The sequence below is a fragment of the Pteropus medius genome, unplaced genomic scaffold (assembly GCF_902729225.1).
Source record: "Pteropus medius unplaced genomic scaffold, Ma_sr-lr_union100, whole genome shotgun sequence".
NCBI classification, from domain to species: domain Eukaryota; kingdom Metazoa; phylum Chordata; class Mammalia; order Chiroptera; family Pteropodidae; genus Pteropus; species Pteropus medius.
Genome location: NW_024349803.1, coordinates 19,936,579 through 19,964,470, shown reverse-complemented (window position 1 = coordinate 19,964,470; position 27,892 = coordinate 19,936,579). Strand labels below are relative to the sequence as shown.

General features: G+C 51.3%; 2 protein-coding genes, 1 long non-coding RNA gene and 1 pseudogene across 7 annotated transcripts in view; 3 read left to right on the top strand and 1 right to left on the bottom strand.

Annotated features, from left to right (window-relative positions):
- PFKFB4 (6-phosphofructo-2-kinase/fructose-2,6-biphosphatase 4) overlaps nt 1–2,353 on the top strand; it is a 36,918-nt gene extending 34,565 nt beyond the window's left edge. For all 4 annotated transcript variants that reach the window (XM_039837661.1, XM_039837660.1, XM_039837662.1 and 1 more), the window contains one exon: nt 278–2,353. In XM_039837661.1, coding sequence (XP_039693595.1) covers nt 278–337 — 60 coding nt within the window. In that variant the 3' untranslated portion in view covers nt 338–2,353. The remainder of the gene's footprint in view (nt 1–277) is intronic.
- LOC120582315 (uncharacterized) lies at nt 31–10,730 on the bottom strand. The gene is made up of 3 exons (XR_005647536.1): nt 10,455–10,730; nt 2,964–3,127; nt 31–2,105 (listed from the first exon to the last, which is right to left on the bottom strand). It is a non-coding gene; the product is annotated as an uncharacterized LOC120582315 (long non-coding RNA).
- A 9-nt stretch (nt 10,731–10,739) lies between these two features.
- SHISA5 (shisa family member 5) lies at nt 10,740–27,738 on the top strand. 2 transcript variants are annotated; one of them, XM_039837669.1, is made up of 6 exons: nt 10,740–10,913; nt 13,171–13,327; nt 20,461–20,553; nt 26,048–26,163; nt 26,295–26,507; nt 26,593–27,738. In XM_039837669.1, exons 1-6 carry the CDS (start codon nt 10,847–10,849, stop codon nt 26,670–26,672), a joined length of 726 nt encoding a protein of 241 aa, XP_039693603.1. In that variant the 5' UTR covers nt 10,740–10,846; the 3' UTR covers nt 26,673–27,738. The 2 variants fall into 2 exon arrangements, with proteins under 2 accessions (XP_039693603.1, XP_039693604.1); XM_039837670.1 differs by lacking the exons at nt 10,740–10,913; nt 13,171–13,327; nt 20,461–20,553 and adding an exon at nt 24,513–24,660.
- LOC120582588 (uncharacterized) lies at nt 23,279–23,396 on the top strand (annotated as a pseudogene).
- Nucleotides 27,739–27,892: the final 154 nt, after the last annotated feature.

Sequence of the window (27,892 nt, the reverse complement as noted above, 5' to 3'; positions counted from 1 at the left end):
GAGGCAGGTGGTGGGCACAGCCTGACCTGCTTGCAAGGAGCAAGTGGGGTTACCCTCGGCCCCTACTTTTATTCTTATGTGTGTCCATCAGCCATGTGTCCAGAGGTCCTTGAGCCCTCACTCTTAGTGGAGGTTGGGGTCTGCAGGCCTGCAGCCGGGGGTCCTCGGGGTGAGAACGGGAGCCCAGATGCCCGCCGCAGTGAGGACAGCGGACAGCGGGCAATGGGTGCCCCCTCTTGCCACAGGGTGAATGTTCCGTGTTTCCGTTTTTGTGCAGAATGTAGACATCTCGAGGCCTCCAGAGGAAGCCCTTGTCACGGTCCCTGCCCACCAGTGACGGTGTCTCATCCACTGCCACTCCCGGGCAGGTGTTGATCTCTGCAGGCAAGGTCATTCCAGGCCCCCCCGGTCCATGTGACAGTCACCATGCAGGAACACCCTCAAAGCCACGTGTGGCTGGTGGTGCCCAGAACCCCCACCCCCATCGGCCTGCTTCCTGTTGACAGCCATGGGGTTGTACCCGGTGCCCAACCTGCTGCTAAAAATTACTCAGCCAGACTGTGCCTGCTCCGGACCCGTGAGAAGTCTGCCAGCACCTGGCCCTTCTGTTGTCGCTTTGGGCGTTCTCACCGGTCAGGTTGGCTTCGTGAAGTGTGAAACCCTAAAATGTGAAACGGAAAGCACTTGCTGTGATGTTCCCACCATGGCCGAGCTGCCTGGGTGGACCTGGGGACCCCTGCCGGGTTCCTGCTGTCCAGTCTGTGGCCACTCCCTGAATCAGAGGCAAGGTCACGGCTCCTGAGCTCTGCTGCCTCTGGTCAGAGGAGAGCCCTTCCCACCCCGCCTGGCCGGGAACTAGAGCTTCTGCCATCGCAGATGCCTCGCCCGGCCTGACCCTGAAGCCTGGTCTGAGCCACTCAGGTAGGCGGCGTGCTCACTTCGGCAGAATGCGATGCACAGAGGCACGCAGAGAGCACAGCACTCGCGTCCCCCTGCCCAGTCGTGCATACACTGGCGTCCTGGTGGGAGCTGGGGGCCAAAGCCCCCCTTCCCGACTGCTCTCACGGTGAAACCACTCAAAGACAGAGCGGTCGTATGAGTTATTACCCGCCCCAGCACCCAGGAGAGAGGCTGCTGTCCCCTCTTCGGGCCACCTCCCGCACACTGCTGCTCATGTCCACACAGGCGTGTACGGCAGGGGCAGTGACATGCATTTGTTGTGAATGATTCAGAAAAGCTTGTCGTGGTCCTGTAAAGCCTGTCCTGGCATTCGTTGACCTCCACCTGTGGGGCTGAACAGGGGGAAGGCTGGACCCGGAGGCAGCCTTCTCCAGCAAGGATGTTCCCAGACACGTCACAGCTTTCGATTCAGGTGCTTGGGAGCCCGCTGCAAATGACCTCGGGAATTCAGTCACCTGTGATGCCCCCGAGTTCGTTTGGGCCCAGAAAGGCAGGCCAGGCAGCAGCTTCCAGCTCCATTTTATAGCTTGGCAAACTCATTGCCAGCAAATTGGGGCCTGGGTGAGAGTGACTGGATTTGCAGTCGGATGCCTGCTGCGCACAGGTGGGCCTCGGTGAAGCCAGGCCCCAGGATCCCAAGCCCGCTTTGTACCTGCAGCCTTTCCCAGGCTGTGCCTGGTAGAACAGCTTACCTTTCCCAGTCCCCCGGAGTGTCCCCGCCTGCAGGCACCACCTGCCCCTGATGGAAGCCCATGTCCCTGGCCCCGGCTGGTGGTCTTAGCCTCACGTGCTGCAGCAGCTGTGGACAGATGTGGTGGAGAGAGTCCAGGAGGGGGCGGGGCAGGGTTCCCCTTCTGGATTTATCTCCCATCAGAGTCCCAAGCCCCTTAGACCCAAGGCCAGAGGACCATGCCACACTGCCTTTGAGACATGGGGACTTAAGCCTTTGCTTCTGTGTCCCCTGGAGTTTTGGTGACTTTGGTCACCTGGACATACTCGTTAGCTCTAGAGGATCCCTTCGGTCAGTGGCAAATACACCTGGATGTCACCACCTCTCCAGGCTGACTGAGGTGAGACCAGCGAGGCCTTTTCACTCTGTGTCCAGAGGCAGTCAGGAGCTGCTGGACCCAGATGTGTTCCAAGGACTGAGACAGGGCAGAGAGAAATCTGGGGCTGCAGCATGGGCTGAGGCAGCCTCCCCTCACCTCTGCCCCGGCCTGGCCTCTGCACGGACGGCGACTGCCTGCCCGGCTGGCTGCCAGGCTTAGCCATGGCCGTCAATGTGCTTGCGTTGCAGACATGTTACTGCTCTCCCCGGAACGGGTGTGTTGGATCTCAGCCTCACATCACACTGTGTCCAGCATTCTTTGCAATAAATACTTTTTAAAATAAATCCTGATCTCAGGTTGTGCCTTGCGGCCAGCTCTCCATTTGTGAGGCGTTCTTTCCGGCCGGCTCTGCAGAGCCCCGGCTTGTGGTCTCTCAGGTCTGCATTGGGATCCGTGGTCTAGCTCCCACCCCCTCTTGCCCTGGAGCGAGCCCTGGGCTGGCCATATGGGCAGGGGCGGGGCCTTGTTTCCTCTGGGCTGACCTAGGGTTCTGGGCCCTCACCCCTGGGCGAGAGGCAGATGTGTGTGGGGGGCGGGGGCGATCTGGGGTGGAACACCGGTAAAGGGAGGGTTCTAGGGTCTCTGGAAATGTCAGCATCCTTGGGGAAGGGAACCAGGGGCTGGGTCAAAGATGGGGGCGCTACATGACGCTGTGGGTTGGGGTGCGTGTTGGCTAGTTGTTTTCCTTTCCCACGTCTCAGGATTTCACTGGATTTTCTACACCTCCTGCCCTGGGGCTTTGGCCTTGGGAGCAGGTAGCAGGGGTGTTCTACCTGGGTATGATAAGGCTGGGCGTGGCTGGGTGTCCACCTGCGCCTCTCAGGGTGGAGGGTGGCTGTGGCTGGGCTGCTCCTGTCTGGTTTGGGGTTGCCGACAGCTTTGGCTCTGCCTTACCTGGCTGTGTCACAGTGGATGACAAACCCCTGGGCTCATCGCCGGGCTCAGGAGGTTATCAGCTACGCCTGTCTCCCGGGGGGTGAGGCTGGGCGGCAGCTCAGTGGTCCTCGTGTTGAGTTCGCGGGGTGGACACCTGACCGCCTTGGAGGCTTCAGCACTTTCTGAAGGAGATGTTGAAGATTTTTAGTAGCAAAGCAACAGCAGAAGGAATGAAATGTAACTATCAGCATTTTTCTTCAGGTTCAATGTTGTCCCACAGCCTAGAAAGAGTGATTGATTATATATAGTCATGTTGAAGAGTTCTGTAGCATTTTGAGTTGCTAGGAAACAGTAGTCATCAGGTGGGATCAGAGGATATTTGGATTGAATGAAATGTAAAGACATAGGTTTCAGCAACATTTGAGTTAGATTTATAATAATTATATACCATGTATTAATAAATTATCACCTTCAAAGGGGAGTGTCGCTGTGTTTGTTTGGACCAATCATTATTCATCCCCTGAACCCAGGCTGATTGGTGTTTGAACACGACTATTTTATTAAAAGTGAAAAATGCCTTTGTGGCAAGTCAGAACTAATGTCTGCCACACGCTAGCTAATGGTCACAGGTCTCTTTGGTGTGGGCAATGAGGAAAGTGCCAGCATGAACCTGAGCTATTTTCGTAGGGCCCCCCCTTAAAGGGCACTCACCCCACTTCGTTCAGGGGCCCCCGGGTATGTGAACTGATCTTATCTGGGAAATTGGAGAGAATTCCCGATGCAGTCAGGTCTCAGGTGGTCAGCCCTCCAGTTAGTTTGTCCTATACATCAAGTAAGTCTTGCTGTGTGTTGGTCCCCACACCTGTCCTCTCGCAGCAGCTCAACACTGCTACTTGACCCTTGTCACCAGGGGTCCTGGGATTTGCATTGAAATCAAGGAGCCATTTCAAATGAGAGTATCTCTAATCAGAATCCCTGACACGTGGAGGACAGGCTCTTGTTATGGGTTGAATTGTGTCCCCCACCAAATTCACAGATTGAAGACCTAACCCCCCCCATATGGAAATAACCTCATATGGAAATAGGGTCATTGCAAATGTAGTAAGCTGATTATACCAAAGTGGAGTGGGCCCTTAATGCAAAATTCCCTAGTGCCTTCAGCGGGAGAGCAGGGCCCTGCTAACATCTTGGTTTCAAGCCTCCAGAACCGAGACAATAACTTGTTTAAGCCACTCAGTTGTGTGACACTGTGTTACAACAGTCCTAGCAAACTGAAACTTTTCAAAGATGCTCCTCTCAGCAGTGAGCTGCCTAAGGCCTTGGTGGAGGGAGTATTTTCTGGGTGCTGTCCAGGGACTCGGGAAAGATGAGTTGTCTGTAATGAATGGGTGACTCTTTCTGAGGCTTTGGATTCTTTATACTCTACTGGGGAGCTTTCAGCATCGCCGCATTTGGTGAGGCCCGACTTCACGTCAGCAAAGCACACAGACTCGTAGAATACCCAGTAGTAGCTTAGGACAGCACCTGTGTCCGGACTTTCTGGCAAGTGCACCTGTGTGGATAAATTCACCCCAATCTAAACTTATAGTCTTATCTCTTCAGTCTAGGACCTCAATCTCTTCGCACATATTCTCCATATTTTTGCCAAGATAAAATAACAAAGTCTTACAATTCTTTTGATGTATAAGCCTTCCCCTCTGGGTTTGGCTTTGTAATAAGCTGTCCAGACGCGCTGGAATCCATCTCTAGTTTAGGCACCGGAGGTACCAAGGGGTTGGGGAGGAGGGGCGTGAGAAGAGTCCGCTCCTCCTTGCAAGGTAACTCCCTCATGGGGCGCGGGCCAGAAGGTCTGGGGGTTGGTGGTAATCGGATTCCTCTAGGTTCTTCCCTGCATCTTCATTCTGTTTAAGTCATTAACACCTTAAATGCCTACCATGGACTAAGCAGTGGGGAGACAGCAATAAGGGGCCTTGGAAAGGGGGGCCTGTGAAGGACTCTGAGCCCAGGACTTGATCTGATGATCATTTTTAAAGGACCCCCTCTGGCTGCTGCTGAATCAAGAATAGACCTCAATGGGAGCAGAGTAGAAGCCAGGAGACCTGTCCGGAGGTTGATGCGATACTCCAGGTGACAGACCATGATGCTTGTGATGGAGCTGCTGAGAAGTGGTCCGATTCTGCATTTTGAAGGTAGAGCCAAGATGGACTGGTGGTTTGGAGGAAGGCATATGAGACAGACCTGATGCCAAGGGATGTGGTTACCATTTATGGACATGCGGAAGCCCACAGGGCAAGCAAGTTGTTGGCACTGGGGGGTGGGGCAGCAGTTCAGTTGAAGGCGCATTAAGATAAAATGCCAGTTGGATATCCAAGTGGAGATGTTAACTGGATAGTTGCATCTTCAAGTGTGGAGTTGAAGAGACCCGGGCTGGAGATAAGAAATGGCATCATCAGTGTGTGGATGGTTTTCAGAGTCATGACACTGGAGGTTACCGGCGTCCTGGGTTCTTGCAACCTCCCAAAACGGACATCAGGAGACATCACCACAAGAAAGTTCAGGCAAGAAGCAAAGGTTTATTAAGTTTGTGCACAAGGGAACCAACACCGAGAAAGGAAAGGTTTGGGAGGCTCCCCGAGAGAGGTTGGGGCAGAGTTTTAAAGGGGGCTAGCAGGCTAAAAGCCACGTCTGAGCATGTAAAGGCAGAGATTTCTTGGTGCCCGTGCAGTTATGAATACATGTTTCATGCATCACATGTGTCACTTGCATGGTAAATCTTCACCCCAGGTGTGATTTTTCATGTTTAAATTAGGGAAAGTCCACCTTAGGGACACTCTGCTGTGATAGGGACAGTCCCTTGTTGTCGGTGCTCACCTCCCAAGGCTGCCTGATGCTGACCAGTGGTACCCTAGGGTGGATATTCTTATAAAGCAGGCTCCAGCAGCTGACCTTTCAGGCTAAGTCAACAGCAGGGAGTTGCCTTCCTATCTCAGATGAGTTCTTAAAGGGGGATTGTAAATAGAGGAGAGACGGGGCCTATGGACCGAGACCTGGGACCCCGGCACTAAGAGCCTGAGATGAGAAGAGCCAGCAAAGGAGTGTGAGAGGGAGCGGGCGGGGAGCGTGGGAGGATGGGGGCGTGGCCCGCTGAGTCAGATGACTCTGGGGGTCAAGGAAAGTAAGGACTGAGAACCGACCACTGGATGGAGGCATATGAAGTCCAGTTTCCCAGAATCTCTGCTCCGTCCTGGTCACTGCTGTTGATTTTTTCTCTAACGAAATGGGTTAATTTGTAAACAACAAAGAATTGCAATCCAGAACATGCAGTCTAACCACACGAAGTCCAGAAAACAAAGCAGAGGAACATTCTCTTATAGAGGTAAAGGAGAGTTCGGAGGAGCTGTTGTAAACCAAGAGTCCACTGGAGGACACTGGGACTTTGAAGAGGCTTTTCACTGGCTGCGTGGTTGCCAGGTGAAGAGAAGGCCCGTCTTCTTCCTGCTGGAGCACTGAAGTAGAAAAAGATGTTCCTTTTGGAGATGGAAAGTACCTCTCTTCCAGTTTGGAGTGACTGACAATGAGTAGGTGTGAGGTCTCCCCCTAACAGGCCCTCCCAACTCCAATTTAAATGAGGCTTCTGTTTATTAATCTTCACGGTGTCTACCTTGCACATAAAAGACTTAGAGAGGCTGTGAATTCAACCAGTATGTAATCTGGAACCCACAAAATCAGCCTTTAGGTTTCATGATGGACTATCTCGGCCCCATGGCTGCAAGAGATAGGGGCCTCCTTTGCAAAGCTGAGGAAGTTTTCAGTTTGTGCCTTGACATAAGCGGCGAAGAATCCGACTCTGTCATTCTCTTTAAGCTGTCTGGTGCTATTAGAAGCAACCACTTGACACCACAGTCAGTACATTTCTCAGGCCCCTCATGCTATTCCAAAGTGAAGGCTTCTGGTCTCCCAAAGCCTGGTCCTCGGTGAGCTATCATCACCTGAGTGGCCACCTGCGGTGTCTTGTTTTCTGACACCACTTTAGATGCTAAACTGTGTTTCTCCCACACCAACTGGGTGTCCAACAATTCAACTCAGTTCTGACGCCAACTCCCAAGTTCGTGCAGACCCCACAGGGTAAAGGCTCAGTCCCACAAGACTGTCCCCACTTCAGGTGCCAGTCACAAGTCCCCAGAGGGCCACTGTAACTTCTGACCAGCTGTCTATAAACTGGGGGGTTCGGAAACCTCGGGTTTGAGACTTCATTAGACCAGATTCTCAGAACGCAGGAAAACACCTTACCTACAGTTAGTTACCAGTTCGTCAGAAAGGATAGCACTCAGGAAAGGCCAAATGGAAGAGACGCACGGGGCAAGGGGAGTGGGGGAGGGGAGGGACGGCTCGGAGTTTCCAAGCTGCCTAGGGCATCAGTATGTTCACAAACCTGGAAACTACTGAACTCCACCGTTCAGCGGTCCCCAACCTGTTTGGCACCAGGGACCAGAGCTCCTGTGAGAATCTAATGCCTGATGATCTGAGGTGGAGAGGAGGCTGTGACTCTAGCGCTGGGGAGCGGCTGCAGATAAATGAAGCTTGGCTGTGTGGCCCACTTCCTAACGGGCCATGGACCGGGGGTTAGGGACCCTTGGTTTATAGAGGTTTCATTTCGTAGGGATGATTGATTAAACATTGGCTTCTAGTGATTAAAGTCAATTTCCGCCCTTCATCCTCCCAGGTTGGGGGTGGGGCTGAAAGTTCAACCTTCTATTCATTGCTGGGTCTTTCTGTTGACCAGCGCCATCCTGGGGGTGGGGGGGGGGAGAATTAATTACCCTACCTGGAGCCATTCATTAGCATACAAATGACAGTAAATTCCAAGTGTTCTAGGAGCTCGGGAGCCAGAAAGCAGGGACAAAGAGTACCTAGGAACTTTTTTTATACACAGCAGCAATGGTGGGTTTTTTAGCTTGGTCTCCTCAGCCTGCTGGGGTTTCCAGAGCCTTTGCCTTCATCCTGGCTGGATTACTACATCCTTTAGCTCCAACCAATCACATGCTGGCACACCTGTATCACGCTGGTCACCTGCTGCCACTCCTGCTGACAATTTCTTTAGCCGTTGGAGGAAACACACTTTGCCTACCCTAATCAGAAATGGAATTCCGAAAAGGAACTTGTGTCACTCCCCAAGCCGCCAAGGGTTCTAGAGGGCAAGATTTATGGGCCGTCTAACTTCATTTCCAGCTCAAATAAAGTTCTGCTTTAGCCCAGTGAGCAGCCACTGCCGCTACCAAAGGACAGGCAGGGGACTTGCGATTCACACAGCCCTAACCATAGGACCAGATGCTGTGTGCTGCAGCCAAAGCAGAGTCTCTGTTGTCCTGCTGTTGGTCACTAGCCCCCAGCAAACTCCAGGAAGGGTGTATCTGATTGGCTGGCCTTGGGCCCTTGGGAAAGTGTCTGGCATTTCTGCCTCCTGAGACGAGGAAAGGGGCCCAGAGGCTGGGTGGAGAGGAATGGCAAGGCCCTGCCCGTGTTCTGCATTAGCACTCACCACCCCGGCCCAGCAGATCAATCAGTCCTGGGAGGGTGGGCCGTATCCAGGCTGCGCCATCCACACCTAGCCAGGCACTGGGCTTTCTGGGCATCACTCACTGGGTGTTGCTCTGGCCCACCTCAAGCAGAATTTGTCTACAGCTTGGCCCGTCCTGTCTGTAAAAGTCACAGCTGAAAATAGTCGTTCTTATCAAGCTGGGTTTTTGAAGAGAGTTCAATAAAGGGGACATTCACAGAGCTGTAGGTAGGTTCAGGGGGCTGCTTAGGCTTGGTGCAGCATGTGGGGGGGGAGGTGCCAGCATCAGTGGGAGCCCCTTCCATCCCTAGGTCTGCAGAGGCAAGGCTAAGGAGGGAAGGGTTACTGGAACCTGGTGGGACCACCTCCCAGCCCCCTCCCTCCAGTTTCTGTTCCTATGATCTGTCTACCAGAGGGATCTCTCAAATCAGTCATTCCTCTAGGCCCACAAGATAAAGTCCTAATTTCTCAGTGGCTATGAAAGGGACTCAGGTGAGAGGTTTGGCTACGGTAGGTGTGGGTGCAGGGTGGGGTAGAGAGTGTGTGACTGCCTGCAGCTTTGGGGAAGGCGCAGGGAACAGCCCCTCCCACTCCTCCCACCTTCAGCTGCCTTCTGCTGGCTAAAAGGGAGCCCCAGGACTGGGTGGGGTGGAGGGTGGGTCTGGAGGGGAAAGTAGAGGGAAGCTGGGACAGGTCCCTACTGGGGGCACCAGAGCTAAGGCCGACAGGAGGGGAGGGAGATGGATGCACAGCTAGTCCATCGGGTGAATGCGGAGAGGCTGGGTTGGGGCACAAGAGGACTCGGGGCTGAGGTGGCCCTTTTCAGCCAGTGCTCTGGGGAACGTGGTCAGTGGGATGAAGGGGTCTTTTATTTCCTCTTTCAACTGAGCTGCAGGGGCAGACGCAGCTGTGCAGGATGAGCACGGGCTGGGTCAGGGAGGAACCCTCACCCTGCTTAGGGACACACATGCCTCTGCTCCCACCTGGGTGCTGTTAAAGAAAAAAAAAAAAAAAGGCCCCAGATGGCTTCACCCAGTTGAAAGCCCAGGAAAGCAAACCTGTAGCTGCATACCCCTGCCCTCAGGTGAGACACATGTGGTGGAAGTCTAATGTACTGAATGCGTAATGTCATTTGCCGCCTGAAGTCCAATGTACTGAATGTGTCAGGTACAGGGCAGGTGCAGGTCAGAGATCCTGGGGGAAAAAAGCTTGCCATCGACTGAATGTTTGCGTTCTCCCCATATGTTGAAACCCTAACACCCAGGGTGAAGGTATCTGGGGGGAGGGCTTTGGGAGTTTATGAGATAAGGAGTGTGGAGCCCTCAAGAATGGGATCAGTGCTCTAATAAAAGAGGCCCCAGAGAGCTAACTCCCTCAGGCCTTCCTCCCTCCGTGTGGGAACACAGGGAAAATACGGCCATCTAGAACCAGGACCTCTTATCAGACACAGAATCTGCTGGCACCTTGATCTTGGACTTTGCAGTCTGTGGTACTGTGAGATATAAATGTGTGTGAACTAATAAGTCCGTGATGTTTTGTTAGAGAAGTCCAAAGTAACACAGGGCCCCAGCTGCGAGCCCCAGGGTGCGGCAGGGCCAGTTAACCACCGCTGCACCTCAGGGTGCCAGGCACATGCTTCGGGACAGGCAAGGACGTGAGTCAGCCGGTGCTCCCCTGAGCCTCGAGATGGCCTACGGCGTGCCTGGGGGCTGCCAGATTCTATCCCTCAGACCAGGACACTTGAGCCAGGCTTGCCCTGGGCCAAGACTGAGCCTGCTCGGACTGGGGGGCTGGATGACCACAGCGACAGGGTCGTCACCCCAGTGCGCGGGGCGATGTTGTGTCCTCAGAGCTGAGATCCCCGGGCCAGACTTCCAGAAGGGTCCCGACATTTGTTGGGCGCTGACAGTGTGCCCGGATCTGCACTGGGCACCGTCGCCGCGCCACCTCACCTGGTTCTCAGGTAGCTCTCAGGAGAGTGAGAATCCGCAGGGCACATGGGGAGCCCGAGGCGCGGGGAGCGGCTGCGTCGGCCTCGCGCCGCACGGGCGCTCGGGTGTTGGGGCACATTCCCGCGGAGACCCCGCTCCGGCCGGCGGCTGGGGGCGGGGGCCGGAGTCTCCGGGAGCAGAAGGCGACTTCGGAGGTCCGAGTGCCCGAGCCCACGCCGGACGCGGCCCCGCCCACGCCTCGCTCTCCTCCCTCCCCCGGGGCGGGGTTCCCGGAACCGCCGGGGCGGGGCGACGGAGCGGGTGGCCGAGAGGGTCCCCCGGGCTGCGGCTGGCTGTACGGCGACCCTGGTGCTTCCGTCCGTCTGTCCCGCCGCCAGCCCGCCCGCCCAGCCATGGCCGCGCTGGCCCCCGCGCCACGGATCCTGTTGCTGCTGCTGCTGCTGCCGCCGCCTCCGGGTGGTGAGCCTTTGGGGGTGGGGGAGTTTGTCCCTGCCAGGGACGGGGGCAGCCACGTCCACACTGTCCCTGCACAGAGCCCTGGCAGCCCCCCACTCCCCGCCCCTAAAACCCGAGGCAGTCAACCGCGTCCCAGGACTGACCTCTCCTCCGCGCCAGCTCCCTTCCCTGCCTGAACTGACACTGCCCCGACCCCAGGCAGCAGCCACCATTGTTCTGTCCTGGAATTGGAGGGGGGGGGGTGCCCTCCCGCTGATGTTCTAAGGTATTGGATCCCCCGAGGCTGGGGTAGGGTTCCCTGCTTGGGGTGGTGGCAGTGGGAGCCCCGGCCCCTCCTTCCGAGGCCTCTCAGCCTCTGTTTACTGGCTGGGAGCCCCCATCCGCTGCTTCCAAGGAGACCGCTGAGGTGGCCTCCGGGGTTGGAGGAGACACTAACTATTGATTGGTGCATTGTAGACAGATGATTCACAGACCGGGGGGGGAAGGGGCGCCCAGGCTGAGGACCTTGTGGGGCTAGGAATTGAGACAACCTCCTCACCCCCCCAGCCATGAGAAACCAAAGGTCCCTGTGAGTGGGAGGGCTTCCTCTGGGTGAGGGCTTTATCTCTTGGGGGCTGCGGGGAATCTGGAGGACCTGGGGGGCAAAGTGAGCAGGCAGAGCCCTGGTCCCTGGTCTAGGGAGGTCTGGAGATCCTTGTCCAGAATTTCTGAGCGTCAAAGAACGTTTGTGTCATGGGCTCTTGTCACAGCCACTGGTGTTTGTCTTCAGCCCCAGCTTAGAGGCTCTAAAGGCTGTAAAGACCCTGCTGGAGGTGGCGATGGGTCATCTGAGCCACCCAGTAGCTTGGGCCATGCGAAGCAGACCTGCTGTCAGGTGAACAGCCAGCTGGGTTGGTGGTCCCACCCTCTGCCCCACAGCTTTACTCCAGCAGGGTTCTGCCTGGAGCTGCTGAGAGCAAATCATCTCCCCACCACATTTCTGGTTATCTCTTCTCAAGGTCACTCAGTGGGCCTTGCTCTGTGATGGCCCCAGAGTCCCCTGGTACACCAACAAGGCTGGGTCTCCAGAATCCCAGTGCTGTGCCAGGGCTGTTTCCACGTGACTTAGCCACATCTCAGGGTTTATCATCAGACCTATCCCCAGTCTGCCATAGTTATCTGGGACTGGCTGGACGGACTGGTTCCATTCTGGGTCTGCCAGGCAGAATCCTGGTTCATTCCGTCCTGCTGGTGGGCGCTAGATCTCTGCTAAGGTAGCTTAAAGATGCCTGAGAACAGATGGCTATAGCATCTTCCTGGAAGTTTGCAAACCTTGTGGTCATCCAAAGCTCTGGGTCACCTTCCGCACTTGTCAGCCAGGTCCCCTCAGCACAACCTTGTGTCCTGAGGCTCTATCTTTAACCCTGGCCTGTGAGGACATCCTTAGATCCCAATTCTGTGTCCAAGAGCCTTGTGTTAGTTCTGGAACTTGAACTGGAGCCCCGGCCGCCAAAGGCACAAACATTTCCTAGGCAGGCCTGCTGCAGGCCCGGCACAGAGCTAAGTGCTGCATGGACACTTATGTTGTGGGTGTGACTGTGGCTGATGGTGAATTGGTCAGGAGACAGCCTGCTGGGACGGTGTGGTCTGTGAGGGCCGGGCCCTGATACTGTAGCATCCAGCAGGGGCCGAGACTGCTTGGCCGAGCTGAGGGGAGAGAGAATGAGGATGAATAATCCGAGGGCGATACAGTTCAGTTGTGTGACTGCTGGGCTCGAGCAGCTTCTGGAGGAGGTGGCCTGGAGTAGGGCCTTAAAGGATGAATAGATTTGAAGGTGGGAGAAATAGGCAAGGATATGGCAGAGTGTGGATAGGGCTGGAAAACTGGGGTGACCTTCAAGGCCCTTTGCAGTGTGGACACTGCTTTGTGGACTGTGGACTTGATCCTGAAGTAGTGTGAACTAGGGACAGTCTGAGAGCAGGACAGCTGAGGCCCAGTCAGATTCTCACGTAGAAGGTTCACTGTCCATCAGAAAGCAAGCGGGCTAGTGGGGAAAGAGGAAGCCCAGAAAGGCGCATCTGCTGTGGTCCAGGGGAGAAGGCAAGGATGGTTGGGTAGTACCAGAGGTGGCCAGTGACTAGGATGGCTCAGAGATGATGGCCCAGCACACTTGTGCCTTCTGGCTATGCTGGGAAAAGGGGCTGTGTTGGCTGGGACATGGCTGAGGCCTGGTGTGAGACTTCATGTGGCCATAGGTGAACAAATGTTTCTCTGCTCCAGCCCAGAGTGAGGTGTGTACGGCTGCCAGTGGAAACAACCTCTTCCCCATGTTCTGTCCGGATTTCTGCTGTGGCACCTGTTCCAGCCAGTACTGCTGCTCTGACGAGCTCAAGAAATTTATGTGGAGCCAGGAAATGTGTCCTGATCTTGAGGACAGGTGGGTACACACAGCAGTCACAGGGTAGGTGGCTGGAGCCTGCCCCAGCAGGAGTGTGCATGGAAGAGAAATAGCCCCGCCCCTCTGGCCTCTCAGCCATCTCAAGACGGTGAGCTGGGGATGGGCGGGGGTCTCTGTTTTAAACTGCACGCCCCAGACTGTGTTTCTTAGTACCCTTCTCCTGTCTTCTCTACTCCAGGTCACCTAGGCTTGGGCTGAGCAGGTTTTCAGGGGTTTGTGGCCTCAGCTCGTCCTGTGGCTCACCCCTGGGTGTGTACTTGTGCCAACACGTCCTGAGGTTGGGCACCTTGGCGTGAGTGTACCCCACAGTCTGTGCATGCACCTGGAGGAGTTGTATGTGATTTGTGCAGATACCATCCTGTGGGCCCTGGAGGGCCCAGTGCATGAGTATGTGCCCCACAGTGTGCCATACCTGTGTCCTCCTGGCAGGACCCACGGATTTACACTGCACTTTGGGTATAGACTGTCTCATGGACGAGAACCAAGGTTCTAGGCCCCTGCATATGTCTCCGTTTGCCACATTCTTTGTTTCTTTTGTGCTTGGCCCCAGGTATAGAGGATTGAGGGGGTCATCCTCCTCAGCTCATGGCAGGTGATTGTCATTGTCTGGATAAGACCAGTTCCCCTCCATCTTACATATTTATTTTAATCTCCTATGACCGTTTCATGTTCCCCTCTCAACTCATAGGCAGCCAGTCTGCCATATCCTTTCGATTGTTTCTATTCTTGCGAATTCTATATTGTTTTGTGGGTACAATGAGCCCCCTTCCTTTTTGCACTCAGTACAGTGTTTGCAAGACCCACCAGTGTTGTCGTATGTACATCTGGCCTGTGCCCACCATTGCTGGGTCGTTCTCTGTGCCGTGAGTCTGAAACTGTTGCTATCACAGATAGCTGCAGTGGGCATCCTTGTAGGACTTCCTCCTACCTTCTACAGAGCCGTGTGAGAATTTCACCCTTTTACTTTCAACCTTTCAGTATCCATATCCGTGTATATGTATATGTATATGTATATGTATATGTATATGTATATGTATATATGTGTATATGTATATATGTGTATATGTACCTATGGGTATCTGTATATGTGTATATATATATATATACACACACACATTTGACTGTTCGGTTATGATGTTAGCTGTAGCTTCTTCATCGGTGTCCTTTATCAGGTTGAAGAAGTTCTCTTCTTCGCTAGTTTGCTTGGAGTTGTAATTATGAAGGGATATTGGATTTTGTCAAATATTTTTCCTGCATCTGTAGTGATGATTATATGATTTTTCTATTTTTATTCCGTTAATGTGGTAAACTACACTTATCTCATTCTTAAAGAATATATTATCTGAGCAGAACTTAAGTCGATGGTTATTTTCTCTTAGCATATTGTTTTCTGGCTTCCATTATTATTGTTAAGGCATCAGCTTAATAATCAGTTGTCCCTCATTTAAAATACATTTTTTTTTTTAAATTCTGACAACTTTTTAAGATTTTTTTCTTTAGTGTTCTTCAGTTATCCTATGCTATATCGAGATATGGATTACTTTTGTTTATGGCGCTATGGATTGATTTAGCGTCTTAAACTGTGGTTTAGTGTCTCTCATTAGTTCTAGAAATTTCTTTGCCATTCCTTCTTTTAACATGGCCTTCCCTCCTTTTTCTCCTTTCCCTTTGGAGCTCCAATTAGACATAAGCTACGTTTTCCACTCCAGTGTCTACGTATCCTTGTCTCTCATATTTTCATCTCTGTATTGTGTGCTGTATAATGTCTTCTAATCTCTCAGATCACTCGGTTCTTTCTTCACCTGTGTCTGATCTGCTGTTTACCTCATCCATTGAGGTTATTTTTTATATCGTTATATTGGAAAATAGAATTCACATGCAGAAAAGTGCACGAAATATTCAGTGATTTATCACAAAACACACTTCTGGGTAACCACCGCACAGGTTAAGACATACAACATCACCAACAACTCGGAGGCCTCCCTGAGTTCCCTCCTAATCACTGTTGCTTCTCCTGTCCCACAAAGGTCACTGTTATTCTTTTATATAACCTTGCTTTCCTTTAGAATTTTAATATCCATTCATGCATCCCTAAATTCTATAGTTTAATTTTTTTCTGGTATGAGGAGTAAAAACACTTTCCTACATTGGTAGATATCATACCTGCATAAAAGTACACAAATCTGAAGTACACAGTTCAGCGAATTATCACAAAGTAAACACATCCATGTAACTACCACCTATCCAGGTCAAGAAATAGAACATCGTGGTACCCCAGAAGCCCCCTCATGTTCCTTCCCAATCAACATCCCTTCTGTGATCCCGAAAGATAACCATTAACCTGCTATACCTGTTATATATATGTGTAGACATACATATAAAATCACACATATGTGCTTTTTGTTTTGTATTGGGTTTCTTTTTCTCAACATGTGAGTTTCATTCATATTATTGTGTTTGTTCATTTCCCTTGGTGTATGGTATTGAGATTTATACCACAGTTTATCCATTCTAATGTTGATGGACATCTGAATTGTATCCATTTTTTTGGCTATTACAAATAATGCTGCTGTGAGCATTCTTGTGGATCTCTTTTGGTATACGTGTGTATGCCCTTAAGTATATGGCTAGTAGTCGATGTAAGTAGGGATCAAATTTTACTTTTTAATATGGATGTCCAATCCACCTAACACCGTTTATTGGGAAAACTACCCTTTTTTGCTATCACTCTGTCATTCCAATTTTGTTATAAATTAAGTGTCCACATATGTGCGTAAAAGTCGTGAGGCTCTCTATTATTACATTGGTCTTTTTGTCTCTTCTTGAGTTAAAACAGACTCATAATTACTGTAACTTTATAATAAGGTTTGATATTCTTCTTCAGTATTGTCTTAGTTATTTTGGGCTTTTTGTATTTCCATGTACATTTTAGAATCAGCTTGTCTATAAAATCAGCTTAAATTTCATTGACTTTATAGACTATTTTTGTAGAATCGATGTTTGACTAGATCGAGTTTTCCAATTCATTAACACAGCATATCTGCCCATGTATTTGGGTTTTCTTTCATTTTCTCTTAATTATGTGCTATAGTTTTCTATGTCGAAGTCTTGTGTATCGTTCATTGTATTTTTTTCTAGGTGTTTGATTTTTTTGATGGTATTGTAAATAGCATAGTTTAAATTTTTGTTATCTAATTATCGACATAGAGAAATATAATTTTTATAAATTGACCTTGTATCCTGAGACCTTACTAAATTTATTTATTAATTTGAGTGATTTTTAATTAAAATTTCTTTAGGATTTTCTTCAGAAATAGTCATGTCATCTGCTAATAATGGCAGTTTTATTTCTTCCATTTCAATTCTTATACTTTTTATGAATTTTTCTTACTTTATTGCACTGGCTAGGATCTCCAGGACAATGTTGATTGAAAGCGGTGGTAGACAGCATTCTTTACTTGATTCTGGTCTCAGAGGGAAGGCTTCATCATTTCACCATTAAAAACAATGCTTGCTATTTTTTTTAAGACAATTTTTATTAGACAAAGGAAGGTTTCTGTTATTCTGAGAGTGATACTAAGAATCTCTCTCCCTCTTTCTCAAATCTTTGGTGCCTTTTAAAAGAAACCTATTTCTTCTGGGTAAATATCTAGAAGTGTTTGGAATTGCTGAGTCACTGAGTTCAGGTGTTCAGCTTTGGCAGATACTTCCAAACAGATTTCTAACATGTTTGTACTATTTACACTCCTACCAGTCACATGTGAGATTCGTTTGCCCTATAGCCCCTTCCAAACTTGGTACTGTAAACTTTTTTTTAAATGGAGGTATAATTGCATATAGTAAAGTGCATGGATCTTAATGTTTCAGTTTGAGGTAGAATTGCATACAATAAAATGCAGAGATCTTACTGTTTTCAGTTTGAGACACCAGATGGATACTTATATATAACACCTCAGTCAAGATATAGATCGTTGCCATTTCCCAGAAAGTTTTAATTTTAGTAATTTTGATGGCTGCGTAGTAATATCTTATTGTGTTATTTTCTTTTAAGATTTCAGTCTTTTGAAACTTATTGAGACTTATTTGAAAACCCAGTATATATATACCGTACCTTGGTGACTGTTTCATATGTACGTGAAAAGAAGGTATGTTCTGCATTTGTGAAATAGTGTCTTATAAGTGTCAGTCAAGTTGGTTGATAATAGTGTTTAGTTCTTTTCAATCCTTAGTGGTTTTTGTCTGCTTGTTTTATCGATTACTGACAGACTGTAGATATATTTATTCTTCTTTTAGTTCTGTCGATATTTGCTTTATGAATTTTGATGCTTTGTTATTAAGTGCATATGTATTTAGGATTGCTTTGCCTTTCTGATGAATTGCTTGTTTTATCATATGTAATCTCCCTCTTTATCTCCTGTAATACTGTTGTAAACTCCAAAGATAGTATTTTAATTGTTTTTGACAGTGAATATTTATTTACATTTATCCATATATTTACTTTCTCTGCTTCTTAATGCTTCCTACTTCTTTAAACTTCATCTGAGATCATGTTTCTTCTGTCTTTGGTGTAGATCTGCTGGTGTCAAATTTCCTTGGTTTTTGTTTGTCTGAAAATGTCTTTATTTCGCCTTCTTTCTCAAAGGATATTTTTCCTGGTTCTCAATTTCTGGGTTGGCAGTTATCAACTTCTTTTAATACTTGAAAGCTTTCATTCCATTGTCTTCCGATGTCTATTGTATCCATTGAGAAAGCAGTTGACAGTTTTATTATTGCTCTTTTGCAAGTAGATTTTTTTTTCTGACTACTTTTAAGATTTTTCTTTGTTTTTGGTTTTCAACAGTTTTACTATGATGTGACTAGATGTGGTCTTCTTTGAATTTGCGCTACTTGAGGTTCACACTATTTCTGGAATCATGTTTGTTGTTTTTCATCAGTTTTAGAAAATGTGGAGCCATTGTATCTTTAAGGATTGCTTCTGCCTTATTCTCTTATTCCTCTCCTTTTAGGATTAATTACTCATATATAAGGCCATTTGTAAACCATATTCCATATTTCACCTACTGTCTTCCGTATTTACATTTACCATGTTTTTGTGTCTCTGGGCTTCAGTTTACATGTATTTATTTTGATCTATCCTCCAGTTTGTAAATTATATCCTTAGCTGTGCCTAATTATTCATTTGTTGTATTATTTTTTAGTTCTGGAATTTTTATTTGTTTCTTTTTTTATACTTCAGGTTCTCCTGAATTGCTCGATCTTTTCTCTAATTTCCAAGAACAGTGTATAGTGTTGCTATTTTCACGTCAGTGTCTGATAACTTCAGTATTTAAAGCCCCTGTTGATACTTCTGTTGTCAGTGGTTTCTGTTGTTTTCTATTCGTGTCATCTAGTGTCCTGGTATTCCTGAAAATTTTTGAATTTGTGCCCAGCATTGCATTTGCAAAATAGATTGTAGAAATTTGGAGCTCAGGATTTCCTCCAGGAAGGACTTATGTTGCTTTTGCCAGCAACTCTAAGTTCATGTCGCCTAATTGCAGAGACTGAGATGATCAGAAGCGGAACTACCGACTCAGTTTCTCTCTTCCTGTTGGGATGCATCTTTTCAGGTCCCAGCCCGAGTGGAGTCATCAGGGCCTCCCCACTTGCTGGGCTCTGGGTCTCATCTCTATCTAGCACCTGACGCTTTCAGAATTGCTGCTTAGCCTCCCAGCTGCCCCTTGAAATTGGCTAATGCTCCCAGGAGAAAAAGGGCCTCAAATGCCAGGCTCACCTCCACGGATCTTCCTTCCCAGCCTCCCCACCCCTGGACCCCAGCTTAGTACTCTTCACTGCATCGGGGCTTGCCAAAGCCTGCGCGCAGCTTTGTGGGTTGTCCCTCACATTTATTAGGTTATAGTTCCTAACGCTTTTAAATTTTATTTTGTTTTACATTTAATTTCGGAAATTTGCAAATAAATACAAAAGCAGAGAGAATAACGTAACTCTAAATATCCATCATCCATTTCCACGGTTACCAACACTCTAACACTACTATTCCATGTACCTCCCTCCACTTTTTTTCTTCCAGAATATTTAGAAACAAATCTCAGACATCATAAATGTTTCTCCTTGAATGTTAGTTTTTGTCGGAATGTTAGTTTTTGTCGGTACAAACGAATCCTTTAAAAAGAAATATAACAACTATATCAACACATTTGGCATAATTAGCGGTAACCTGTTAATGGCTTTCAATACTCGTCTGTCTTCAGTTGATTCCGCTTGTCTCAAAAATGTCTTCATGGGTAGTTTGTTCAAGTCAGAATCTAAACAAGATTATTATTTTAAAAATCTCTTTCCTGTCTTACAGTCATTTCCCCTTTTTTATTGCCCCCCTTTTTTCCCCCTTTTTGTATCATTTCTCCTTTTCTCAGTTAGTCCTGCCGGAGGTCTGCCACCGTCGATATTATTCATCTTCTCTTATTTTTCGTGGCTGTCATTCTCTTTTATGAATCCCTTTCTTATATTTTGGGTTTGTGCTGATTTTTTCCCCATCTTCTTGAGTTTGATACCCTCTCACTATTAAAGACATACATTTCCCTCTGAAGACCTACTTTAGCTGTGTTTCACGAATTTGGACCTGTAGTAGTTGCGCTACCATTCAGGTTTACATATTTATTAATTTGCTTTATGATTTCCTATGTAACCCACAGGGATTTTTGTTGTTGTTTTTGTGCCACGTTAGTTTCCCAAAGTATGAGTTATTTTAGCAATCCTTTTTTAGCGTTTTAAACTCGTGGCATTGTCGTCTTCTGTTACTGATTTCTCACGTCATCCCAATGTGGTCAGGGAAGACACTTTGTATGACAGCTGTCTTTTCAAATCTATTTAGACTTGTTTTGTGGCCTCACAAGTGGTCTGTCCTGGAGAGTGTCCCATGTGCACTCGAGAAGACCATGTGGCACTGTAGCCTGAGACCCTGATGTGTGCGATCTCCATCCCAGGAGGCCACCTCCATGGCCCAGACCTGGGTTGGCTTTGGCGCATGTTCTGCGTGTGCAGTAACATAGTGTTGGTTTGTTCCTGCTGTGCTGGGTGGGGCTTGGTGTGTTAATCGTGCCGTTTCCTCTTTGCAGTTTGGCCAGCACTGGGGAGCATCTGGAGCATCTGGAGCAGCTGTCCTCGTCACAGAGGTTCTCCTCCTACATGGACAGCGACCTCATGTCAGGGTAAATCAGACCTGCAGGCTGGATGCATCTTCTTAGTAGAGACGACAAGGGGGCTCAGGTGGTCTAGGGTGACAGATCTGGGGACTAGGATGGTTCATTGGGGTGGGGTCCTAGGGAAGTTGTCACCTCGTCGGACCAACAGGGCCTTTGATCCTTATGTTGGAAATTTGCGTCCTTATCATTGTGCTGGGGTTCTGGGGATGGTGTTGACTGTGGTTGGGAATTCCGACATTTGAGCGAGGTGGGGGTTCGCGTTGACCTAAAGTGAAATTGCACATTAGGCAGAGGTGAAGCGATGAGTATAGTGAACAGAAGAGGATGACTTATAATAGAGGAGCAATAATTGTGAAGGCGATAGTAATGAGGCAGTGGTGCCAGGGCCGATGATGGGGCAGTGGTGGTGGTGGCGGTGAGTGTATGGTGATGGGGCAGTGGTTCGTGGTGATGGTGGAGAGGCTGATGGTGATGGGGTGATGGGGGCGTGGATGGTGAGAGGGTGACAGGGAAGCAGTTGTGGTGAGATGGCGGTGATGGGGTGATGGTAGCAGGGAGACGTGACAGAGATGCTGGTGGTGGGTCTATGGGTATATGGTGAGGGGCTAATGCGGCATTGGTGGCAGTGATCAGGGTGATGGTAATGCTGGGTGTATGGTGATGGGGTGATAATGGTGAGCAAAGATGCTGAGACAGCTGATGATGCATGGTACCCATGTCAAGGTTTGTGGGTCATGGTTACTGTGTCAGGCGCCTCCTATCGGGGGCCAGGGAACAACCCACTCTCCCAAACTTTAGTCCCCTTGGCCAGGTTCCCGCCCTGTCTTGTTGCCACCATGACAGGTCTCACGATTCACATTTTGTGTGGATGGGATGGGTGTGCAACCACTCGTGTGTATTTTCCTGGTGGAGTCTGTTCCCCATGCTGTCTGCCTCTGCCCTGGTGAATCTAGAAGCCCCTATCAAGAGCAGATCTGCTTAGGCCTGGTAGCCCCTTTGGGGGAAGAGACTTTGGGCTGTAGGCCTGCATCAGGGGTCCAGTCCTTGTCCTGCCCTGTGGGCCTGGGTAGGTGTGGGGCCTCACTGGCCGTAGTAGAATTGAGGCAGAGCTCTCGTGAATGGCAGGGGGTTGGGTAGGAAATGCAGCCTGTGCCCCCTGCTCGGAGCCTGGGGCTGGGCCTCCTCTGCTGTGCTGGCTAATCCTTCCCACTGGGTTGGTCGGAGACCGAGACTCTGAAGCGCCCCTCCCTCCATCCAGGGAGTACCACTCGTTTGCTGAGGCCCAGGACCGGGGGCTTCGGATGGCCCCACGGGAATGTGACGTAGCCGGCGTGGGCCTTGTCCCTAGGACAGTGGGTTCTGGGCAGTGGTGGGGTCTGAGTGGTATTTTAGGGAAAAGACCCCTCTGGCTGCTCTGTGGAGGATGAAAAGAACAGACAGAGAGGGTATGACAAGTGGCCAGTAGGAGGCAGCCATGGCTTCTTGGTCCCATGCTTTGGAGGCCAGAAGGAGACTGGGCTTGGCGGGGCCAGGTGAGACTGGAGACCAGGCGTTAGGGAGCTGCCTGCTAGGATGGGGGCTGAAGGTGTGGCAAGGGGTAGGGGGTACCCTGGTCTCTGCTCTCGTGACAGGGCTGGAGTTCTAGCCCCGCATGGGGATGCAGGACCAAGAGTGGGTTCAGGGTGAAGGGCTGGGTTTGGGTGGGATGCGTGTGTGGAGGACTGCCTCTGAGGGTCCATGGTTGAAGACTAGCGGCCGGGAGCTGAGCGGGCGGGCTCAGAGAGGGGAAGAGACAGGAAGGCGGCCTGGTGTCTATTGTGAAATGTGGATTTCACACCACGGAGCCCGTTCAGCGGGGCGGATTGAAGAGCGAGGTGGAAGGGCGTGCGGTGAGTGTATGGTGATGGGGCAGGGGTTCAGGTGATGGGGTGATGGGGGCATGGATGGTGATAGGGTGACAAGGCAGTATATGAGGTGAGTGTAGATAGCTCCATGGAGATTTGGCTGTGGACGGATGAGGAGTCAGACAGGAGCTAGTAGAGAATCAGGGTAAAGAAGGCTTCTTTTGCAAGAGACCTGAGCTGGGAAAGTAGAGAGAGGGGACAACGCAGAGGGGCATAGGGGGAGGAGTGGCTTCTTGGGGCTGCGGCAACAGGGAGGTGACCAGGAGCAGCTCAGAGCACCCACCTCTTCCTCCCCAAGGTGTGCTCCCAGAACCAGGTCTGGTCAGCCTGACTGCGCACGAGCTGTGCACACCACAGAGCCTCCTGGGCGTGCCCTGCAGCCTCCTTCTGCCCCCCACGCCTCCTACCCAGGCTGTCTTGCCTACCCACTGGGAGGTGCAGATGACTGGGGTGATGCTCCACTCCTACCTGCCCCCAACCCCTCCAAGCCCATCCCTCCTCCTCTGAGCCGAGTACCAGGACTTCCACAGCACCTGCCCTATAAAGGTTTAGTGCCTGAGAAGCAGTTCTGGGGGAGTAGAGGGACAGGGTTGTCAATGACACTTCTGTGAATGCCTTGTCAGCATCACGGTGAGAGCTGGCCCGCTCCAGAGACCACCCTTTCACAGCCTTCTGAACTTGGCCTTTAGACTCCTTGATCTGGGAGGGAGCCCCAGCCTTGGGAAGCCCCATTCTTCCCAGAGGTATGGTTCCGTTACTACCGTACCCTGTTGTGACCACGGGCCCTAGCCACATTTTGCAACCACTGCTCAAATATTGCACTTCCTGTCTACGGCCATGCCACCCTAAACAAGCTCGATCCCGTCTGATCTTAGAAGCTAAGCAGGGTCGGGCCTGGTTAGTACCTGGATGGAGATCACCTAGGAAGACCAGGTGCTGTAGGTGTAAAAAATAAAAAATAAGGGATTATAAGATGACAAGGTCCTTGCAATCTATGAGGTCAACTAAAAAAAAAAAAAAATTGAGCTTCTTGAAAGCATCATACCTGGTAGTCCTACTAGGTGTTGCCATGGTGACTTTATTCATTCCTCGGAGACTTACTGAGCACCTACCGTATGCCAGGTGCTGGAGATAAGGGTGATGTTCCAAAGCGGGTGCAGTCTGTGCTTCCATGAATCCACAGGCTGGAGGCTAGATGCATGCTAACCCAATGCTCACACAAAGCAGTGAGTGTTTATAAACTGAGGTAGACAGGAGTTTGATTCTGTAAGAGCATATATCAAGGAACCTGACCTCACCTGCAAGGTCAGGGAAGGAGTCCCCGGGGAAGTGATGTTTTGAGCTGAGGGCTGAAAGGTGAACAGGAATTAATGATTTAGGCGTGGGAGGAAGAGAAGGGTGAAACAGGCAGGAGGAACTGTTTATGTGAAGGCCCTGAGGTAGGACACAGCATGGGGCTTTCAAAAGCTGAAAGGAAGGTACTGTGGCAGACAGAGTAGGGAGGGTGGAAGTCCTAGACCACAAAAGGAGTTTTACATTAATAGACGTTTAATTAAAGATTAAAATTCACTTTATGGGACAAATCCTAGATTTTTTTCCTTTTATTGTCAACTATAATAAATATATAGGGAATTATAGATATATACACACAAAGTAAATTGTAAAGCAAATTCCTGGGTGATCCCAAGAGTGACAGGAGCCATAGCAGGTGCTTGAGCAGGGAGTGACATGATCAGACCTGGTCGAGGAGGCCCAGGGCCCGCTGGTGGGCCTGGGTAGCTGAAGGCGCCCATCAAGGAGGGCGGTGGATCATGCTGAGCAGGGGCCGAGCGAATGTGGGAATGTGGTTCAGGCACGCCGAGGCTGGGTGTCTCTCTCAACCAGTGGAGGCGCTGTTACGGAAGTGGGGTGGGGGACCACCGCGAGAGGCTGGGCCTGGCCAGGCCACTGTGGGAAGAGGGCCTGGGCACCTGGCTTCCTCCCTGCTCCTGGCCCCTCCCAGCTGGTCACACAGTTGGGGTTACATGCACTGTGTCTTTAAGAAGCTCTGGTGTCTGGTCTTCTTGCCACTGACGTCAGAGGAGGGGAGGGCAGAGGAAATTTGCTTTGCTTTTCTCGGAAAGGGGAGGAGATTGAAACAGTGGTTCATGATGGAAAGAGGGAAGTCAGGGCATGCAGGACCCTGAGTGAAGGTGGAGGCTAACATGGGGTGAGCTTGGGCACAGTGCTGTGTGTGTGTGTGTGTGAGAGACAGACAGAGAGACAGATTGAGCAAGAGTGAGAGAGAGAGAGAGAGAGAGAGAGAGAGAGAGAGAGATCGAAGATGATGGCTCTGCAGTCATGTGCCACTGCTTGTCTGGAATGTGCGTTTCCCCTTTTTCTGGGTCCGCGGCAGGCCTGGGAGGAACTTGCGGCCAGGACAGCTGAGGATTCCTCCTCTGGGCAGGAAGGCACCTACTGACTCTGACACTCCCCTCTTGGGGCCCTGTTCTGGACCACACAGCAGCCAATGGCTCCTGTGTTACCAGTGCGGTCGGGGATTTTTGAGTCTGGCATGGGAAGGGTCTGTCCTTCGTCTGTCCCTAGGCTGTGGTGCAGGGCCCTGCTGAGGTGGTGCTGCCTGTCTGGGCTGTGAGGTGGAAGCCCTTCCGCCAGGGCAGGGTGGGGTCTACAGCCCGCCCCCGGGCCTCGGGGGAGGCAGAGGCCCTCCTGCTCTCTAGGCTCCTTCCATGTTTTAGTGTGCTTTGTACCCTTGCCAAGCCTTTGCCTTTTAGAATGGAGCTCGGCCTCTGGGAACAGGGGAGCACAGCAGGGGCCCTGTCTGACGTCGAAAGTCAGTTTGGGTGAACTTCCGGCCCGGGGCCTGCTTTCTCAAAGAGCTGGTCCTCCACTGTCGGGATCCTTGCGGAGGGGCCGGGCAGGGAGGCCTCCTCTTCCAGAAGCCAGGGCCACCTCCAGCCCATCCATATTCTCCATCTGGCTCTTAGTTTTACCCACCTGTGAAGCCCGGAGGTGCATGTGAACACCCGGTGCGGGGCTCACATCCGGCAGGTTGAGGTCACGTCAGGACGGTCCTGCCCAAGGCCACGAGCTGGCCAGCGCAGAGGCTGTGCATGGCATTCCTGTCCTCGCTGTTCTGGCCACACTGGTCTCTCTGTCTTTCTGGAACCTCGTCTTTGTCCCCTGCGCTTCCTCGGCCGTTTTACCTCCAGCATCTGCCTCCTCCTCCCGTGGCCCGTGGGCTCCCAGAGGCCACAAGTCAGTCTGTCTCGCCCATTGCTGAGTTTTCGGCTCAAACCACAGTGCCCAGCTTGTGGCATGTGCTTGATGACTGTCCGCTGATCCGTTGGTGGGGTGACAAGACGTGTGTGTGGTGGGGAGGCACAGAACTCCCGCCCCTGCTCCTGAGCGGGGGGCAAGGGAGGCAGACCCCTGCTGGGGTGCTTCACATAGACTCAAAACCCCATTTCCGCATGAGGAAACCGAGCTGACACAGGTTCCAGCCACAAAGCCGGAAGTTGTTCGATCTGGCAAGAGGGGCGCCCCCTGGGGCTGCATGGGGTGTGGGCCCTGGGTCATGACCCGCTCTTCGGCAGGTTCGGCGCAACCGTAGGCATCGGCCTGACCGTCTTTGTGCTCTTTGTCGTCACCATCATCATCTGCTTCACCTGCTCCTGTTGCTGTTTGTACAAGATGTGTCGCCGACCACGCCGTAAGCATGCCCACCCCAGCCACCCCACTGAGACCCTGGGGTGGCGAGGGGAGCTGGCCAGGGCCCTGGTTTGACTATGCTGGAGGGAAGGGTGGCAGGCCCAAGGGCCCTGACTGGGATTCTCTTCACAGCCATCGTGACCACCACCACGTCCACCACCGTGGTGCACACCCCCTACCCTCAGCCTCCGAGTGTGCCACCCAGCTACCCTGGGCCATCATACCAGGGCTACCACCCTGTACCCCCCCGGCCAGGGATGGCAGCAGCACCCTACCCGACGCAGTACCCTCCACCCTACCCGGCCCAGCCTGTGGGCCCACCAGCCTACCACGAGACATTGGCTGGTGAGTACCACTGCTGACTCTCACCCTGCCTGACTCTGACACTTCCGCTGTACCCACAGCCAACCAGTGTCCTCTCTGTTTTCAGGAAATGCGGCCATGCCCTACCCCGCCAGCCAGCCTCCTTACAACCCGGCCTACATGGACCCTCCGAAGGCCGCCCACTGAGCACACCCCTGCCACTTGATGTGTGTGTGTTCGAATGGGTCGGGCACGGTCCTCTTCTCTCCGTGCAGGATGTGTGTGTGTCGTTTGTACACAAGGCTTCTTGTGATGCCGACAAGGTGAGGGACAATCCTTGCCAGAGTTGTTGGGACTATACTTCGTTCTCTTCCTCACTTGAAATTATACTTCCTTAAAATCTCAAGTAAAATTCAAAGAATGGGGTGGGAGTTCTTATCCAGACCACCCCAGGGAGGCCAGGTGGGGCTCGCAACCCTAGGATAGCACAGCTTTCTGTGGACGAGATGCACACGTGCTCTGGATTCAGCAGAATGGCTAGCCCCTGCTCGAGGCCATAGCTTGTCCTCAGGGTGTGCACTTCCCCTGGAAGAACCAGAGCTGTGAATCAGGCAAGTAGGTGAGGCTTGGGACCCGGCTAAGCTGGGTTTTGATCCCATTGCTCCCTGTGCCGTGCCCAGTGGAGGGCGGGCAGCCCCCTGGTGCCAGAATGCCTAAGGCGGAGCCCCACCCACCCTGACCACTGCCTGGGACCACCTGGAGGCCACAGCCCCCTAAGGTTCTGGCTTCCCTGGCTGGCCCTGGCCCCCACCACAGGAGGGCAGGGTGGCCTCTGTCCACCTACACACTCAGTTGTCCTCCCTGCAGTGTTTTGTTTTACTTTTAGCCAAACATTTGGCCTGTTTTCTGTTTTGAAATGTATGTGCCGGTCGCTGTGGGGCTGAGCTCCCTGAGTCCTGGAGGGAAACTGGCTCACAGAGGGACCATCTGACCGCTGACAGTCCCCACATGCCCCACACCAGCCTCACAGAATGTCCAGCTCCTGTACCCCAGTCCAGTTTGTCCTGGCAGCGGGGACACTTGGGCCAACGGGCCATTTGGACCAGCGGTGAAGGGGGTGCTGGGTGGCTGCTGGCCTAGACATGGATACCTCGGTGTTCCCCATCCGTTACTGTCTCGCCTGATCCGTCTCAGCTTTGTACCTGTTGATATGTTTCTGAAAGTCTGGGGTCTGTCCCCCTGTTTATAATAAACGCAGGCATTTGGAGCTGCACCCCCTTTCCTCGGAGCCTTGGCTGCAGGCACTGGGCAGTAGGCCAGGTACCGTTTCCATCCAACACTTGGGTTTCCATGTTTTCCCTTGTATTGGGCTCAGCTATCTGACCATCCTGCTGGGGGATGAGGGACAGAGACTGCGCCCCCTTCCC